General features: G+C 38.8%; 1 protein-coding gene across 1 annotated transcript in view; it reads right to left on the reverse strand.

The window, feature by feature from the left end:
• flt1 (fms related receptor tyrosine kinase 1) overlaps window positions 1–20,151 on the reverse strand; it is a 203,900-nt gene that overhangs the window by 133,402 nt on the left and 50,347 nt on the right. The window contains exons 4-7 of the mRNA XM_080197406.1: window positions 16,533–16,657; window positions 11,538–11,697; window positions 5,875–6,011; window positions 1,500–1,674 (exon numbers count right to left, since the gene is read on the reverse strand). Coding sequence (XP_080053532.1) covers window positions 1,500–1,674; window positions 5,875–6,011; window positions 11,538–11,697; window positions 16,533–16,657 — 597 coding nt within the window. The remainder of the gene's footprint in view (window positions 1–1,499; window positions 1,675–5,874; window positions 6,012–11,537; window positions 11,698–16,532; window positions 16,658–20,151) is intronic.

Consider the following 20,151-nt stretch of genomic DNA (forward strand, 5'->3'; position numbering starts at 1 on the left):
ACATCTGAGAATTTGCTTTTGTTTTTTCAAAACACAAATTAGAATCATGTAGCTGTGTCAAGTTAACAGACTTTTAAAATAATGGTTGATTGGGAAAAGGTTACATGGGTGATTATTGTCTATCCCAATATTATAAAGACTATCTTTTTAAATACATTTAAAATGTTGATCAGATGGGATGTTACAAATTGTATTAAAGTATATATACATGACATACAATGACTAGTTCTCCAGCACTTCTTATATTTTAAACTCTTCTTACTAGAAAACAGAGTGCCTAAAAAAGCAACTTACTATTGAGCAAGTGCTGCACTGTGAGAGGTGTCAAACTTTTGGTTGTGTTGTAATGACTTTATGACATTAATCTAAGATGCTATATATTAGTTTAGACAGTGTTACAACTGCATGATACTATTTAAAGGAGAGGTGGATGTTTTTACTCTTGCATTGGTCAACATTTATCCCTCAACTGGTAGCTTCTCAAACTTGTGGTGCTCCTCAGGTTAACACACCACCAATCAGCTCTCCCACTCAAAGGGGAGAACAGTCTATGGTCATCTGGGACTATGTGATTTTACCTTTTATAAATCAAAAGAGATTAATTAGTCATTTGTTTGATAGCTATTTGTGAGACCTAGTGGTTTGCAAATTGGTTGTTTATTTACCTACAAAACATAGTTATTACATGTCATAAGTAATTAATTAGTTGCGAAGTACTGTGAGATATTTTAACAATATGAATGGCATTATTAAAAAGATTTTAAAAATCTCTGCTTCTATTCAACTGCTACAATGAACTTTGTCAGTGTTTAATTTTAAATTATTTTCTTAACATTATTGTTCATAATTTCTTCTAGCAGGTTTTAGAAATCCATGCCAATAAGGAGCAGATGCCGGGATTTCCTGCTCAGGAGACCGATAGTCAGGATTTTCTGGACAGCCCCCACACCCTGTAGCATGTTTTCCTGTGCCGATGCAGTGAGTTATAAGCTGCCGGTGGGATCTTCCAGTCCCACCGGAGTCTATGGGCTTTTGCATGGCTCGCCTACCTCAATGCTGGGGAATGTGCCATGAGGGGTCAACTTAGCGGGACCAGACAATCCCACTGGTGGGAGGGGCTGGAAAATCCCACCCATAGAATTTCCCATCCATTAATTTTGATGAAACTTTTTCTCATTGACTATGAAATTAAGATTATTCTAATCAAGTTCAGAGAATGGTAGGAAAAGTTGATTTGGAAGAATATGATGTACTCAGAGCAATGTAAATCTAACCTGACTAAGCTCTGAAATTCATTTGAAATCAGGAAATGGAAGTGTTTCTTTCAAAAACTCCCTTGAATTGGAGCTCTAATATACAGAACACAAATTCAGGTGTCAAGTTTTCTGGCCTACATAACGTTTTTGGGAAAGCATAGCGTAAAGGAGAGATCTCTAGGATAAGTATGATAAATGAACACGTTAACTTTGAATATTGATTTCATTTTCACTATTTCTTACCATAAACTTTGACTGTTGTTTTCCTTTTTTTCACAGCTTCCCCGCTTTTCACCTGACATATGTAGTTCCCTTTGTCAGATATGAGCATTTTGTCAATAACAAGAATGCTGTAAAATGTATTTATTCTACGGTCTGTCTGGTCAATTCTATTTGTTATAGATGGGCTTCTGTTTCCCTGGAATAGACAGAAGCAATTCAGATTATATATAACTGGCTTGTAATTTCAGTGATGGATCATCAACTTTAATGACAATGCCAATGGGGCCAGGCAAATAAATGCTGGCCCAATTTCTCAACCACACTGTGCTTTCTAGCAATGTTGACTATTTAGGGTTCAGCAGCTGGAAAAAAGGCTTTTCACGACCCAGCTGTGCGATTGAGGCTAGTTCTAACATTAATTCTCCATTCATGCCTGTATAAATTAGGTCAGATAATTGAACATGATCCAGAGATCAGATGGGCAGCACGGTGGCACAATGGTTAGTATTACTGCCTCACAGCACCAAGGACCTGGGTTCAATTCTGGCCTTGGATGACTCTCTGTCTGGAGTTTCCATGTTCTCCCCGTGTCTGTGTGGGTTTCCACTAGGTGCTCTGGTTTCCTCCCACAGTCCAAAGATGTGTGGGTTAGGTTGATTGGCCATGCTAAGTTGCCCTTAGTCTCAGGGGGATCAGCAGGGTACATTTGTGAGGTTATGGGGATATGGTCTGGTTGAGTTTATTGTCGGTGCAGACTTAATAGGCCAAATGGCCTCCTTCTGCACTGTAGGGATTCTATGTATGGCTTGGTGTTACATTTTGCAACACATTTGTGAAGCGAGCCATTAAGTGAGATAAAGCAATTTTTGAAATAATTTTCTTTCATAGGATGTGTGTCACAGGCAATATCAGCAGTTATTAACCATCCCTAATAACCACTGAAGGCCATGGCAGGCCACCTTTTTGAATTGTTCCAGTCCATGTGGTGTAGACTTTTTGAAGGGAGTTCCTTTAAAACTCCCTTCAATGAAAGGACAATAAAAAATGGCAACATAGTTCCAAATCAGGATAGTTGATGACTTTGAGGGGAAATTGCAAGTGGTGGCATTCCCACGGAACTAGGGGATACAGCTCACAGGTTTGGAGTCACGGCGAGTTGCTCCAATGCATTTTATAGATGATATACACTGCTGCCACTACGCACCATTGGTGGAGACAGTGATTGGAAGATGGTGGGTGGGATGCCAATCATGTGGTCGGCTTTATTTTGAATGGTGTTAAGCTTCTTGGGTATTTTTGGAGTTGCATGCATCAAAATAACTAGAGAGAATTCCAATGCCATTCTGTTTTGTGCCTCTTGGATTGTCGAGGGGCACTGAGGAGTCAGAAGGCAAGTTACACACTGCACAATTCCCAGCCGTTGGCCTACTCTTGTAGTTACCATATCTATGTGGCAGGTTCAATTAAGTTTCAGTTATGGTAATGCCACTGAATATCAAAGGGAGGTGATTAGATTCTTTCTTGTTGAAGATGGTCATTGTCTGGCACTTGTGTGATGCGAATGTTGCTTGCAACTCATCAGCCTGGGTCACATCATTCATAAAAGCAATGAACATCAATTTTCCTTCAGGTAATTGCACTTTAAAGAGAACGTTCTAGTCATATCTATAACCGAGGGCAAGAGACTGTAGCACTGCAGGGAACCAATACATCATATGTTTTCATTACTATACATGAATATTTTCTTTTAAAATTCATGTAGCATAGGATTTGCTTTTGTTTTGGTGTAGATTTTGTTTGTTTAAGTAAATATAGTTAATGTACTATTCATTTTGCGACAGCACATGAAATGTAATTTGTTACATTCAGTGGGTATAGTGCACACAATACACTCTTCCTGTGAAGCAATTCATAATGTTCTTCACATTAATTTCAACAGGAAGGGAGGAGGGAAATATGAATTTCAGATTAGGCTGCTGCTGTGATGACTTGCACACAACCAAGTTCCTAAAATGAAAACAAAATAAGCAAAATGTTTCTTGTAGCACGTTTTAAACGCAGTACACCATGTTACAATCCCTGCATGTGTTACTGCTAGATTAGAAAGTCCCAGAATGGAATCCAGGCTCAGAAGACGATGACGTTTTACTTTTTTTAGAAAACAAGAAGGAACAGAGTCACAGGAATGCCAAATTATTTTTAACAAAAAAAAATTGAACATGAAAAGTTTGATTATAATACAATACTCCTTCACACCGGCCCCCTTATTTTCAGAAATGTACACAGATTTCAAGGATAACACTCCTCTCTGAAACCAAATAGCAGATGCCACTCAACTGATCTTTTGTGCAATGATCCTCAAACTCCCCTCCACAAGATTGTCACATGAGTGTTTCCAAGCTCCACTCTTAAAAAGACATAATTTATATCATAATAATGCTTTCCATTAGTTGTTTTCATCAAGAATACATCTCCAGGTTTTCCACTTATCCTTTCAATCAAAGCTTCCTCTCCACTGTTTTAACAAAGATCCACTTCCAAGTTTGCCAGTTCTCTATCCAGGGTTTCTTTGTCTTGAATGCTTTTACACAAACTCTGAGATCCAGCCACCTGTTTCCATAATTATTTCAACTAACATCTCACAAAGTGCAGTAAGAAATCACAAACCTTAGAACCACTTCATATATCTTTCTGGCTTCTCACTAGCCAGTTCCTTCTGAGCACTGTCTGTCTTCACTGAACAGTACTCTGTTCTAGTTCTAGTTTCCTTTTTTTTAACTTCAGGCTTCCTGGAAACATTTGCTTATTTCTTTGGTTTCCTTAACTAGCTTTTCTTTCAAATTCTGGCACTGGTTTTCTTAACCATTGCTCCATTGTATGGCTTTTCTTCTAACAAAACTAAGAGCTGCTCATCCTTGAGCTTCCTCTCACCAATTGCTATGAATGTAATTAAACACACTCACAAAAAGCCTTCCTATCCTAAAGGTGCTCCTGGTTGCTAGACAACATTTTTCCTCTCCAAGCTTCTTTACTTTTCATACCGTTGATGCTTCCAGCACAATAGAAACACAATTTTAATTTAAATCAGAAACTCCAGATGCAAACACCTATGTTTATCATGCATCTACCATTTTTTACACAGAACCACGAAATAAAACCTACTTAAATATATACCTTGTGTGTAATATTTAACAATATAAATATAGATCACTTAAAACTATGTCTGCTTTCCTGACAGCAAGACAAGTTATTTACAATGGTGAGTAGTCATTATACAATTTTTTCACTCAAGAAATATGATGAGAATTTCCTCATTATCATATCAAAAGTATTTTCTTTCTGACATTTTAGATACGAAGACGTGATGAATGACATTGCGATAATTTCCCAAAATACATCCAATGTGGGAGTATGTATACCCGACAGTTTCTTTTATGAACGTGCTGAAAAAATTGTAGTCTCTAAAATCACTACATTACAAAATAATAGTCTGATAGCTAAAATATGGTAGATTTCCTGCAAGTGATTAGATCTTTGCAGTGGAGTAGTTCCAAAAGAATGAAATTTTAAAATGTTTATCCGATACATGTATTTCCTTTAATGATTCTGTGTATTTGAGGGTGTGGAGGGTGAATTCAATATGTACTTCAAAAATAATTCATTTTTAACAGGTGGCACAATGATTAGCACTGCTGCCTCACAACTCCAGAGACAAGGGTTCGATTCGCAGCTTGGGTTACTGTCTGTGTAGAGTTTGCACATTCTCCCCATGTCTGTGTAGGTTTCCTCTGGGTGCTCCGGTTTCCTCCCACAGTCCAAAGATGTGTGGGTTAGGTGCATTAGCCTTGCTAAATTAATGTCCCTTAATGTCCCAGGATGTGTAGGTTAGAGAGATTTGCAGGGTAAATATGTGGGATTACAGGGATAAGGCCTAGGTGCAGATTCGATGGGCTGAATGGCCTCCTTCTGCACTGTAGGGATTCTATGATCCTATAACTGATACTTTTCCATAAATTGAATGTAATTGTATTTATAGTTTACCCAGAAACATGCAAAGATTGTTTTGTACGATTCTCTGCTTAAATTCATTTAATTTTATTTTATTCAGCACTCTGTTACTTTTGTATTATTTTGTGATTTAAAACAAAAGGTGAATGTCACTATGCAAAGATGTAAAAAAGTAAAATTAAAGGCTGTGCAATAGCTTTTCAGTTTCCTGGCTCTCTGCCAAGCTAAATTATTCATTCATACTTTTGATCTTAAAGTGTGACATTTTTCAACATTTCCCGGTTATTCTGAAGGGCAAGAGAGAGATCCAGAAACAAAAGCTGAGTTATCAACAGAACTTTGAGTCTTTCAATGTCTTTGAAGTATATATCCTGCTTAAGGTACTTACTTTGCCAGGGAAATCCCAAAGAATCTCAACCCTTGAATTCAGTTTTGCTGTCACTGTGCACTTGAGAGCAAGTGTTTTTCCACTCAGCATTTTGACTGGATTGGTCACATTAAGCTGTACCTTGTTGATGCCATCAACTATATTTCAACAATAATAAAAGAATATTAGTATTGTAAGAAAACTCAGATCAGGATACCATGCGTACTGTATGCACCACCTCACATTGTTCTATAATCAATCAATTTTTATTTGTATTATTTTATAAATTAACTGAATACAAATTACCCTAGTAGCTAGTAAATACAGCATGTTTACACTAAATTATGTTCTGCAATAGTTTTCTTTCATAGCAGATTTATCTATTATCAACTGCAGCACTTGCATCACCGAATACTAACACTCCCAGCACCACTTCTTTGTTGCAAATTACATCCATTGGTCTTTCTCTCCCTAGCAAAACTATTATCACAAGTTTTTTTTTGTTCACATATTAGTCAAAACTAGACTTACATTAACACTGCAATTAAGTTACTGTGAAAATCTCCTAGTATAAAATTGACAAGAGACTTTTGGTGTCCATACCTGCACAGTTAAATGTGGAAATCCAGAAACTGCTGTCAGTGATTCCCTGATGTTCCACATTGTGCATTGTTCAAACCTCCAAAGATAGTATAGAAATCACTTAACGGTGTAACATTAAGTTACACCAAGGTATTTGTAAATTTGATAAATTTTTGGAAGAAAGAACAAAAGCAGCAGAGAGAGTCCCAAACCTGCCTTCCCCTCCCTCCAGTAACTCTGCTCCTCTGACAGTGCCTTGTGAAAGTGTAAAGAAACCAGACCATACCAAGAATATGCTCTTTGCTTTATAACTGATATGTATATTATTGGGTGTATGTATGTGCATGCAGTTAATCTGTTATTGGGCAGGATGCTGCTGTACCATTTGATATGGCTTCTCAATGCGTGGCTGGTGATGCACTTGAACCTTGTACATTTCCTTTACTTCTCACCCATGCTACCAACCACCCCCCCCCACCCCCCCCACCCTCCATCCCCAACCAAATAATTCATAAGCTGGTGTGCACTCTTCAGTTTGAAACTGATATTTTTAGAAAATGTCTAACCTATTTGTAAACCCACCCTCCCAAAGGAATCACATCTTGCTGAATGAGGTGAAACTAGGTTTTAAATGTTAATACTCAATGATCTCTCTAGGCCTAAAGGCTGATTGTATGGGGGCGATTCTCCCATTGCAACCCACAAATTTTCTGGTCGGGAGAATCATGTGTTGGCCATTTCGTGAGATTCGCACATCTCCCACAGCCAGTGAACAGTCACAGTCGGGACTGTGCTGGAAACCAGCAGGAAGAGAAGTAATTGATTTAAAACCATTTTTATATGTGATTATCGGGTCCAGCACTGAACTTACCAAGCCCAATAGCACTCCCACCCTGCCAGTACAATTTCACTCCGGCGGGGTTTAGAGTAGCTCTCCACATTCGGGAAACAAGCAGGAGGCCCCACGGAGTGAACAGGGGCAATCGAGGCCCCCCCAAGGAGGTCGGACAACAGTGGGTGGTGCTCCATGGGCATGGGCACCCTGGCAGTGCCAGTCTGTGCCCCTGGCACTGCCCAAGGTGGAAAGCGCCCATGCCCCTTGGGCACCATGGCACTGCCCACTGCGGGGGGAGGGAGGGGGCTGGACATCAGGGCATTCCAGCACAGGGGGGGGGTCAGGGCCTGCCCAGGAATTGTCATGGGGGCCACAATAGGGCCAATATGGGGAGGGGGGTGTTGGAGGGGCAGCACAGCGGGGGTTCCGGGCTGGCCAGTGATCAAGCTGGTCAGCAAATGGGAAGACTGACAGATGGAATCCACTGTGCTTGCGCAGAGTTCCGGAGCTGTCAAACTCCAGTGCAAGTAGGCCCCCACCTCCCCCGGGTTTTTAATGATATTCACGATTGTGATCTCTGCATTGCACAGTGTAGGGAGATTCGAGTCTGAAGTTGCATTGAAAAAACAGTTGTGATCTAGACCAGTTTTCTCGTCAATTCAGCACTTTTAGGAGAATTGCCCCCTATATTTGTAAAATGTCGAATTTCTCCATTATGATAAAAAAATTTGAGAGGTTTTTCAATAAAATTACTTTTTCAGTTTATTTATGATATTTCAGCTTCTGTCTTAATTCTAGTGTATATCCTAATCTTTATTTTGCTGTTTGTGAAATGATTCAAAACTATAAGTTCTTTAATGTGATTCTCTGCTTAATCTGCTCAACGACATCATCTGAAGTTCCTGTGTCATTGATGCCACAATTAAACTAATGTTTGAAAAGGTATAATCCATGCCTCACAGACTGGCTTTGTGGGTACCTTCCTTCAAGACCATATTGCCACTAACCACAATATCCGAGCCAATGGATATTTAAAATGGAGAATGTTTTGCTGAGTCTATTGAGGCTGCCGCACACACTTATTATGGAGCATTTCTTCAATACACATTAGTAAAGAAGAATTCATTGTAAAACCATAAGTAATGAGATTTATGCTGATAGCAAAACCAGTGCACTTCCCCAATCAGGTCAAATGAGGTCATTAGCTTACACATTTTAAAGCACAATATTTCAAGGAAGTAGACACAATCCTTGAAAAATGTTGAGATTTCTATTTCAAATCAAAATTCAGAGAGCTATCTTTTCTTTCAGAGTAACTACTGCATAGCTCTCAAACTGAAAAATGCATATTTACTAGTCCATGTTGGAATTAGAATCTAAACAAAGTGTACCTCACAAATTTTCCATTCAAATATATATATCAGAATTTATAAATACTGCATATCTAAGGGAAAAGCACTCAGAACTGACTGGGGAGATTTCTTATCTATGATGCTTTGCTTAACGGAAATGGACTGCGGGACAATAAGTGAGTGAGTTATCTCGTAAGAAGTTGCATACATTCCAGCAGCTAGTTACACTCACGCAACCTAACAGGAGTATTTGTAAAATAATGCATGACTTGGATACTGGTAGAAGGGTGGGAGACAGAAAGTTGATGATCACAATGAGGATGGCATATTTATATTTAAAAAAAGTCAGCATCAGAAATTCACAACAACTCCGTGTAAGCAGTAAGCTAACAAGTTATTTTAAAAGTTACAAGTTATATGGTCTGGGCTTAAAATGGTTTTGCAGCAATTAAAAGATGCTGCTACAGGATTAGCTTAAAACGAATATGGTTTAAAACAAAATAATTGCAAAATAGAAACATTCGTAAGGATGAACACTTGTCAACCAAGAATATGGTCAGCACCAAAAACAGGATAGATTTCCAGCAAGCCGTTAGATTCTGGCAGAGATCTACTGATCTTGGGGATGTGGATTTCACCTTTTCCAACATTAATTTCATTTTGGCACCAAGGATCGAGGAGGTTCTGAATCTAGTAATGTGATGCGAGATACAATCAAATTGGTCAGACAAGGATTATGTTTTATTTTTGAAACAAAATATACCAGTGAACTGAACAGTCCTCATGAAAGATCTTTGACTTGAAAAATTAATTCTGCTTCTCTCTCCATGACTGTTGCCTGACCTAGATTTCAGATTTCTGATAGTTAATCAGAGCTTTGAGGGTGTCATCCTAGAAATGAGGGCAAACTGGGGGTTCAGTGGCCGAGATGGAGGGGAAATTTAATGATCCAGTCACCTAGTCTGATCCTACCTTCTCCTATGAAATTCACGAGCAGCACAACAGAAAGTAAAGGTGGAAATTTCCCAAAAAATGGGTAAGTGTCAGGTTCTAACTGAAAACCTGTGTCGTTTTCCTGAAAGAAACAGCCAGGTTGGTTGGCAGCAAGCATGACAAGAATAAACAGTGGTGGGGTGGAGGTGGGCATGTTTTGCACTGCCATTCTTGAGGGCATGTGGCTTAAAGATGCTGGCACAGAAATTGAGAAGGGCGCACCAATCTTAAAGCTAAGAAGCTAAGAGATGGGCCCACACTTGCCCTCACCAAGGACATTGGGACCCCCTCCCCCTACCTCCAATTCCCTTCCATCCTCACTGGGAATCTCCTCTCACCTCATCCATCCTCATTGGCAATTCATCGTCTATTGCATTCCGTACCATGTCACCGACCACCCAAGGGTTACACTGGCCTCCAACATGGTCAACTCGATTGCTGCAGAGCATCTGATATCCCAGAAGTATGTTATTAAATGCATTTAAATTGATGTTAATCAGGCTCATTGCCTTGCTGGGAGAGTTATTGACCGTAATGGGATTTGTGCCTACATTGATTCTTGGCCTAAGAGTCAAAACTTACCAACCAGCAAGTGGCATGAACCCTGATATAGTGGGGAGAGAGAGGGAAGGTAGAAATAACAAAAAGGAGGAGAGATGTTTACATGTTTCAAGAAACTCAGATGTAGGATTTGAGTGGTATTCATGCCGTATGAATACTGGAATATAGAACAACATTTCTAAATTTGATATCAAATTTGAGAAGGAGGAGTAAACAGTGAGGATGATACTAATAGGACAAGGTAAGAGAGGACAAGCGGGAGGTGGAATTTTATACAGAAAAGTGTGTGGTGATGCATTTTCACATAACGGATAGGTAGAGACAATACAGATTTAATTTGCTTTAAGTTTATTTATTACTGTCACATCAACACTGCAATGAGATGACTGAAAATCACCTAGTCTCCACACTCCAGTACCTGTTCAGGTACACTGAGGAAGCATGGCCAATGCACCTAATCAGCACATCTTTCAGACTGTGGGAGGAAACCAAAACAGTTCTAAAAAGTCTGCAGGAACTGAGGGACATGGGGTTCATGTCCTATCATCTTTGAAGATGACAGGACATAATGAAAAAGTGATTAGCATAAACTTATGGGATCTTGGACTTCATACCGGGAGGCACTAAGTACAAAGTTTATGTGGGAACCTCAATAAAGCTCTGTTTCAGCCGCAATTAGAGTCTTGTATCCAGTTCTGGTCACCACATTTTAGGAAAGATGTGAGGCGACAGAGGAGACTTAACAGAATGGTTCCAGGGATTTGGCATTTTAGCACAAGAGTAGGTTGGAGAAGTTGAGCTGTTCTTCTTGGAGCAAAGGAGATTGAGGGGAGATTTGATAAAGGTGCACAAGCTCGTGAAAGGTTTAGATAAAGATAAAAAAGGAAAAACTATTTTTATTAGCCAATGGCAAAAAGCCTAGAGGACACAGATTTATGTTTTCAGGAACAAGATGCAGGGGGATTGGAAGGAAGAACTTTTTTATGCAGTGAGTAGTATCAACCTGGGACTCGCTACCTACAAGCATGATAGAAGCAGATATGATCCAAAATTTCAAAAAGGAAAATTAATAGGCACTTGAAGAAAATAAACTTTGTAGTACTGCAGGACTACTGTGGGGGAATGCAACTGACTGGATTGCTCCATGGAAAGCTGACATAAATGCAATTGCCATAATGGCCTTCTTCTGTACCATAAGTGGCTCTAGGACATCACCACTAAATATCTAGCATACTAACGTCATTATTTGTGATCAGGCATTTGTGGCAAAGAAGTGGTCAGTGGTTACTAAAGTACAACAGAATAAATATACGCAGACCAGTATTAATAATGCAATAATGAAAGGAAATGCAGCTACAAACCCTGTCTGTGTGTTAAATAAATAGAACGAAATGTCTTTCCATTCACTCTAGTTTCGCATGTCAGCAGGCCAATAAATCTGTATGTTGGTTTGGGAATCACAAAGCCTCGTTTGCTGTCCCAAATAACCTCCTTTCCATCAACAATAAAGGATAAGGAATTCTAAAAGTAAAAGACAGAAGTTTTGTCATTATACTAAATTCACTCAGGGTGAGAAGAAATTGATGTGAGCATTTCTATGATTTAGGGCAAAGTGATTAAAATATTACCTCAAATTTAATTAATTGCTACAAAATCAAAAACAATAATTTCGAACACTACATCTGATAATTAGCACTTTTATTTAAATAACTGTCTATGCCTTCTGGATGTCTACTAACACAACATGGAATTTATCCACAGTGAACATAGTAACTCTGAAAAAAACTATTAAGCATTGAGAAAACACACATAGGGTAAAGATTTATCTGAAGAGAACCTTTCTGCAACTTTTTCCTCTCGTCTCTTCCATCTCAGTTTGTTCCTTCTGATATAATCTTAAAAGATGTTAATTTTCTAGAAGATTAATGCTTTTATTATGGCACTGATTTTTAAAAACATATCAAAGTACAATTGTATAATTTTGAAACTTAGAGTTCCTGTGCCTAAAATTATACCTTCATATGATTCAACTTTATCCATTCTTAACTATGCTTTCATCTTTCATCTTTTCTCCTTCAATGTTAATAAATGTGATGCACTATTTTATCCAGCTAAATTTTTGGTTCCCATGGGTTCATCCAAATAAAGGCAAAAAGGTTGATCAGTCACTTTCTTCTTTGAAGCACTGAAAACGCAGAGTATTTTTCAATCCACAGCAGTTTCTGAATATTCAGAGAAATTTTAGTTGTTTATGACCTAGTTATGTCCAAAATGGTCACTGCGTTAACGTGACCTTGACTTTTCCTCATATGATTGTACATTCGATTGCCATTGACAGGAATCAAAGTTTAAATTAACACTATGGGAGTTGATATTTTGCTTTACTTAAATCACCACAAATTGCATTCAGAGATTCTGGTGTCCTTTAATGTGACTTATAACATAATAGGCTAGTCTGAAATTCTACATCATTCTACAAGTATAAGTGTGAAGTGGTTCATTTTGGCAGGTTAAATAGGATGGTAAAATATAATATTAATGATAGGACTCTTGGCAGTGTGAAAGATTAGAAGGATCTTGGGGTTCAAGTTCATAGGACACTCAAAGCAGCTGCGCAGGCTGAAGCTGTGGTTAAGAAGGCGTATGGTGTACTGGCTTTCAGGAATCGAGGAACTGAGTTTAGGAGTCGAGAGATAATGTTGCAGCTATATTCGACCTTGGTCAGATCCCACTTGGAGTACTGTGCTCAGTTCTGGCTGCCTCATTACAGGAAGGATGTGGATGCCTTGGAAAGGGTGCACAGGAGATTTACAAGGATGTTGCCTGGATTGGGGAGCATGTCTTATGAGGATAGGTTAAGTGAGCTTAGCCTTTTCTCCTTGGAGAGACGAAGGATGAGGAGTGACCTGACAGAGATGTATAAGATGTTGAGGGGTATTGATCAAATGGATAGTCAAAGGACTGAAATGGTTGCCACAGGTTTAAGGTGCTGGGGGGTAGGTACAGAGGAGATGTCAGGAGTAAGTTTTTCACTCAGAGAGTGGTGGGTGCATGGAGTGGTGGGTGCATGGAATGGGCTGCCAGCAACGGTGGTGGAGGCGGATTTGACAGGGACTTTTAAGAGACTTTTAGATAAGTACATGGAAATTAATAAGATAGAGGGTTAAGGGTAAGCCTAGTAATCTCTATGGTAGGGACATGTTCGGCACAACTTTGTGGGCCGAAAGGCCTGTATTGTACTGTAGTTTTTCTATATTTCTAACTAATTATTTTAAACATGAGGCATTTGAATTTTATTTTTAAAATAGCCACTATTTAAATTTTTTTTAAGTTACATGTGTCATGACAAAATTCTGCCAAACAACTTTCTCCTCTGGAGACTAAGCACTAAACACAATGTTAATTCATTCTACAATGAATCAATTTGTCAGGGGACGAATAGAAAGATAAATTTTCAAGAGCACCTGTTGACCTCAGTTATCATAGTTAACTTTGGTGATAAGCAGCTTCGAAACATGGTAAACCTAAATTATAACAAGCTTTTACTGATCACACTTTTTCAGCACACCACACTTTCTTCCACAAAACAATCTTTATGTCTGTATTCCACCTATCACTAATAAAATGCTCACGTGAGGGTTTTCTGATGTCTTGGTCAATTGCTTCTATACGGAATGCTACACTACTGTAACTAGCATCTCAAAAAGAGGAAAAGTTATGGTCGTCCCAGTTCTATTATCTGACCAGGGACTGGCATTAAAAGCAGTTATTAAAAAGTTGACGTCACAGAGAATTCCACCCTCTCAGCGGAAGGCAGTTTCATTGTAGTGAGTAGCTCTCTTGGGAAGAAAAGGGTAAAAAATATATAAATAAATAAAAAGGCCCATTGATCAGATTGTGCCAACTAAGTGCTTTGATGCAAAAGGAAAAAAAAACAATATGAAACAAATGTGATTGTACAGACTTTTCTCATGTAAAGGACTCTACAGGGTGGGACAGGAGGGATGCCTCAAGTAGGATGTAATAAATGTGACTTTGGGTCTATCTCACTGACTTCCTGTCAACACAGGATACAGACTGACTGTCTGCTCTGTGCTGCCAACTTGGGTATTATATGGAACTCCTGCTTGTCGATTATACTGCTTAATGGGAAATATTTTTATCCTGTTACCCAGACTATAACATCCTTTGAAAACATATATGCATATTTACACCTACAAAAAGGCAGTGCAATTAAATGTACTTTTGAACACTCCAAGATCCTGCAGTTTAAGTTACTTGCAGAGTAGATTGTAATTATTCTTGGATCGCGATAAACCCAGCTAACCTTGAAGTTCAAATTTGTTTCAAATAATAATTGTACCGAAATTACTCAAACTGAATGGGTTAGAAATATTTAAGATTATTGATTTGTGTAGATATTTTTAATTTAACATTATTTAATATGGTCAGGGCTAAATAACTGGATAAATAAAAATCTTTCAACTTTTATTGATAGATGCAAATTTCTTTTTTTCAAATTTATATCATTTCATTCTTCCTTTCCATTTATTTAATGATTTCTTTTCTCAATTCCTAACTGAGTATTCTTACTTTGCTCATTATAAAGATTTTGCCTACACAAAAGCAGTACTACATTTCAAAACAAGTTGCTGTTCAAGAAGCACTTTAAGCTGTTTGAAGGATGCAATAAGACACTATATAAATCCTTCTTCTTCATGTTTCTTAATCAGATTTCTTAGAAACATTGAAGATAGAAAAAATACAGCACAAACAGGCCCTTCGGCCCACAAGTGGCGCCGATGGTATCCATACCTACTAGGCTTACCTATAACCCTCAATTCTATTAAGTCCCATATACTCATCCAGAAGTCTCTTGAAAGACCCTATCGAATTTGCCTCCACCACCACTTACTTTCTTTAATATTTCCATTACGCAATTTTTTAAATGTTTTAGGTGGCAGTAAAAACAATTGAGTTAGACCCTAACAGTAGTAGATGCTGGGAAAGGGACAGAGGCAGCAACATTCATGAAATGTTCATTGAATGCGGCCCTGATCCCTGCTTAAAATGCTGCACTGTATAACAAGCACTGCATGCCCTCTGCCTGCACTGTCTGACTTTCTCCCCAGCTTGCATGATATGATACTGTTTGTAGATAATACAGAAAATGTTGCCAGAATTTGAACCCAAGACCTTTTGGCACCAGTACAACACTCAGATCACTGATTTAGTCAAGCTCAGCAGAGGAATCACAGGTCAAGGTTAGTGGACATATGAAGAGAAGATTGCAAAAACAACAATAGAAATTTGGGATTAACAGGAAGGGAGGCTAGGAGGAGCATTTCAATAAGGCTGACTGAGGAGAAAGCCTTGAGCTACAATGGCTCAACCCAATGCCATGCTTGAAATTTCTGGCAATTCACTGTGACAGACAGTTTCACTATATGAGCCTATCTGTCTATAATTGCAAGCACTGCAGGTGTGCCCACAGCTGATAAAAGTTACAAAATGTTCTATTGAGGAAGTGCAATGACCAGTGCACAGCACCTAGACTTTCCACTAAAAAATGTTTTTTTCAATCTTGGAGGGAATATTTGTAGCAACAAAATTAAAATATTTTTCAGATTAATCAAAATTAAGCAAAAGAAATATAAGAACAAACATTTCAGACAGCAAAGTGTTAGGATCTAGAATGCACTGCCAGTCAGTCTGGTGGATGCAGGTTCAACTGGGGCATTCAAAAAGGAATTGGACAGTAATTTGAAAAGGAACAACATACAGGGTTATGGGAGAAGGCAGGAGAATGGCACTAAGTGAAATGCTCATTTGGAGAGCCAGTGCAGACACGATGGGTAGAATGGCCTCCTTTTGCACTGTAATAATCAGGGCTTACTAATAATAAAAGTCATATACATTTCTTGCACAAATTATATAATAAATACTCTTCAAACAGTACACAGGTTTAGCATGCATTTCAAAAGTTGTAAAGGCAAAGCAGTACTCAAAAAAAACATGCAAAAGCAGTTTCTGAATTTAAATTCAATAGAAACTGGTAGGCCAGCATGATTAGCATATAAAACTGAATTCAACCATATGAGTGAGCAAAATTTGTTATTATTTTCAGCTTTTTTCATTATTATAACTGTTATATTTGTTGACAATTTGGCCTGAAGCAGGTTGTACACTTGTTCTGAACTCTTCCAATACGAGCTGTTTATTCAGTTTAGTAAATAACCTATCATTAACAGCATCAATTACTATGGATTCAGAAAAACAACTCATGAAATAAATGCTTGAAGCAGCGATGCGCTACAGGTTGTTAGCAATCTATATAAATGCTCCATTCAACCTACCGTTTTCAAAGTGACAGTGAAATCTGGGGCTGTGACCCTACATGGAATAATTAGCCTCTTCCCCTCCGTCATGTACACAACTTTGGGAACATCTGTGTGTTGCTCTACAAATGGACTGTGTTTGTCTGAAACAAAAATTGATATTTTTATTCAGTGGAAATGTGAGGCAAAGATTTTGTAGTGTGGAAAGTTGCCAGCCTAAAGAGTCTAGTCAGAGTTCACCAAAGTCGACATAAAAGTAAAATCAACTGAAGTTACAGAACTGCACTGACCTTCTTCCAAAGACTTATCAGAATAAAAACTAAAGTTTGCTTGTGTCAACGTTTTTCACTGAAAATGGCAGTTGTCTCTAAAATAGCCCACATCTGCAGCATAATCATTTTGCAAAAAAAATCTTTAAGCAGAGGAACAGAAATCTTTAATGTAATTTCTCAAATACATCAGATAGGGTAAAGCTTCACAGACTTCCTCTATTCTTGCCACAATTGTGAAGTTCAGTGACACTGACACCCTTGTTTCACTGTGTCAATAATCATAGAATCCCTACAGTGCAGAAGGAGATCATTCGGCCCATCGAGTCTGCACCAACCACAATCCCATTCAGCCCTATTCTTGCAACCTCACATATATATCCTGCTAATCCCCCTGACATTTGGGTCAATTTAGCATGTCCAATCAACCTAATACGCACATCTTTGGACTGTGGGTGGAAACTGGAGCACCCAGAGGAAACCCATGCAGACACAGGGAAAATGTGCAAACTCCACACAGGCAGTGATCCAAGCCAGGAATCGAACCCAGGTCCCTGGAGCTGTGCCACCATGCCACCCAATAATCCACTGAACTGAAAACATTTGTCATTTGCACTATAGTTTCAACTAAATTATGTGCCAGAAACAAAGCACATTATCATTGTTTGATGAATGCTGTGATAGGATAATTCCAAGGGATTACATGGGCAGAATTTCATGGTAACCATCTACATACCTGTAGGCAGGGACCCATAAAATCTTTAGGTGGTCTTCCAGCTGCCTTCCTACCCAGCCACCACCTGTTTGCAGTTTTATCATGGGTCCACCCTCGCACTAACTGAAACTTTTAAGTGGCCAAATCTGAGGCTTGCAGAAGGAGTCAGGTGCAAGGGGAAGCCCTGCAGGTCATGCTGTTTAAGGTTCACATATCCCCCCAATGTCTGTTCCTCTGTGCGTGTTTTCTCCCAAACTAGCCTTTCCATCAAGATGTCCAACTCACTCTACCCACTCTCCCTGGCCTCAACTTCCCACTGTGGGGCACTCTGCACTTACCTGGTGCTGGACTCTGGGACTTAGAATCTGGGGTCGCCATGGGCTGTTGGGACTATTATCTCTGGCCAATTAACACTCCTCAGGGCATTAAATGGCTGTGGGGCTGCTGTGATCGGAGGGATGGATCCCTCGTCGACTTTTCAGGTGGTGGTGTGGGCAACCCCAACTGGCCTCTATTGGAATATTATTAGATTTTCAGAAGTGAACCAGACCAGATATAGTCCTATGATTCAGTTATTCTGGGTGGACAGTCGAAATGCAGCAACCATAATCTGTTTTATCTCTTAGAATGGGCGTAATTGCACAAATACTGCTTGTAGCAATGTGAATATTGACTCTGACTCATATTTTTGGATCAAAATTACTGTTAGGTAAGAAAAAGCAAAGGTCTGTGCAACAACGCTTGCAACTTACACAGAACTTTGCTCTTTGACATACATTTAAGTTTAAAGATCACCTGGGGACTTAAAGCCAAACTTTTTTCTGCTCCCTTCTAACTTGTTTCCTTTAAATGATCCTCTTTGATATTTTTCCCCTTTATGCTTCCACTTCCACTGAATACCCATTTACTAACCACAGCCTTGTAAAGTTGTGTGAAATGTCTCTTTGTGCATGCTTAATTCTCCAGCAATGTAAATTGCTTTTAAACTGCTTCATGCAGCAACTTTACAGGCAACATGTATGTTAATGTAAAGCCAAAATTACTTTTCAGCAAGGCAAACCCTGCGGTTTAATTGGACTACAAGTCACTTCATAATTCTCAACCAAAACTAGAATCACCTCATCCCATAATTATGGCAATTTAGCCACGGAATGGCAATTCTATTTAAAGCTACAGATTAGGCCAATCTTTTTCGCTCAGTGGATTCAACAGTTCACATCTAATCAGATAATTCCCAAATTTATCTTACAGGCTTATTCCCAAGATGTTTTAGTGTATTTTGAGCAAGACATTTCTATTGTTTGTGATCCCACACAAAGCAAAAAGCCAAAAGGAAAAAGATACCCTGAGAACCATTTAATCAGATCAAAGGCTAAATATGTTTTCTTTCCACTTGAGGAAAGTTGTATTCTTAAATTTTTTTTTAAATGTTGTTACATAATACACACCCTCGACGACCATTACCAGGGAGAAAAAAGTAATTATTCCCTTGTGGACTATTCAAAAATGGCACAAAATGAAAAAAAGAGCTGCTTCCATGTGTAAAGATAATTGATTGCCATGTTGTTTCCTCAGACTCACCATCTCATTGTGGAGATTCTGAGAAGTATTAGAAAGAGGTGCTGGATATTGCAGCTTGCAGACATAGTGTCACCAGCAACTGAAGCTATGGGACTGCTATTTACTTTAACCTCAATGCCATCACTGCTGAGAACTGGAGCCAAAGAAAAAGCCATACATAGCAATAGTGAGAGCGAGGTCCTGTACTTCTGTCATAGGCAGTTTGCAAAAAAACTAAAACTCTTTACAAATTTAAAATAATGAAATTGAAGATATTTTATGCAAATCAAAAATCTTCACAGAATGAACATTCTTAGAAACGATGATTCACTGAACTGAGTGCAATTATTTTTCTTCTGAATTTATTTTGAAGCTTTATTTGGATATCTTAAATTTAAATAGCTTACAAATTAAAGATGGCAGAATGGTAGCACAGTGGTTAGCACTGCTGCTTCACTGTGCCAGGGGTCTGCCTTCGATTCTGGCTTTGGATGACTTTCTGTGTGGAGTTTGCACATTCTTCTTGTGTCTGTGTGGGTTTTCTCTGGGTGCTCCGGTTTCCTCCCACAGTTCAAAGAATTGCAAGTTAGGTGAATTGGCCATGTTAAAATTGTCCCTTAGTGTCCAAAGATGCGTAGGTTAGATGAATTAACCATGCTAAATGCGCAGGGTTACAGGGATATGGTGAAGTTTGCAACTTTGTCGCAATTGGCCGCAACACTCCTGCTTATGGTAAAATCAATCACGGTTTCCTTCATCACTGCTACCTAATGATGCCTGCTAGAAATACATGTGTGGGCCAATGGATGAATCCATAGAGTCCCTACAAATCAACTCCACACAGTCACCCAAGACCAGAGTTGAACCCAGGTCTGTGGCATTCTAAGGCAGCAATACTAACTACTGTGCCTTAATGCCAACCAGAAGGTACAACTGGGTTTAACTATGCTGCTTCCTGCGAATAATATAATAATGCAATAATGTGTCGCTCTGGGAATATTTCTATATCCTGTAAGGTAATGACCCAACTCACTAAACATCAAATGGCTTGCATTTATACAGCAACTTTCACATAAATGTGTGAAGATATTGC

Source organism: Carcharhinus amblyrhynchos, chromosome 10 (assembly GCF_965287045.1).
Source record: "Carcharhinus amblyrhynchos chromosome 10, sCarAmb.v2.hapA, whole genome shotgun sequence".
Classification (NCBI taxonomy): Eukaryota; Metazoa; Chordata; class Chondrichthyes; order Carcharhiniformes; family Carcharhinidae; genus Carcharhinus; species Carcharhinus amblyrhynchos.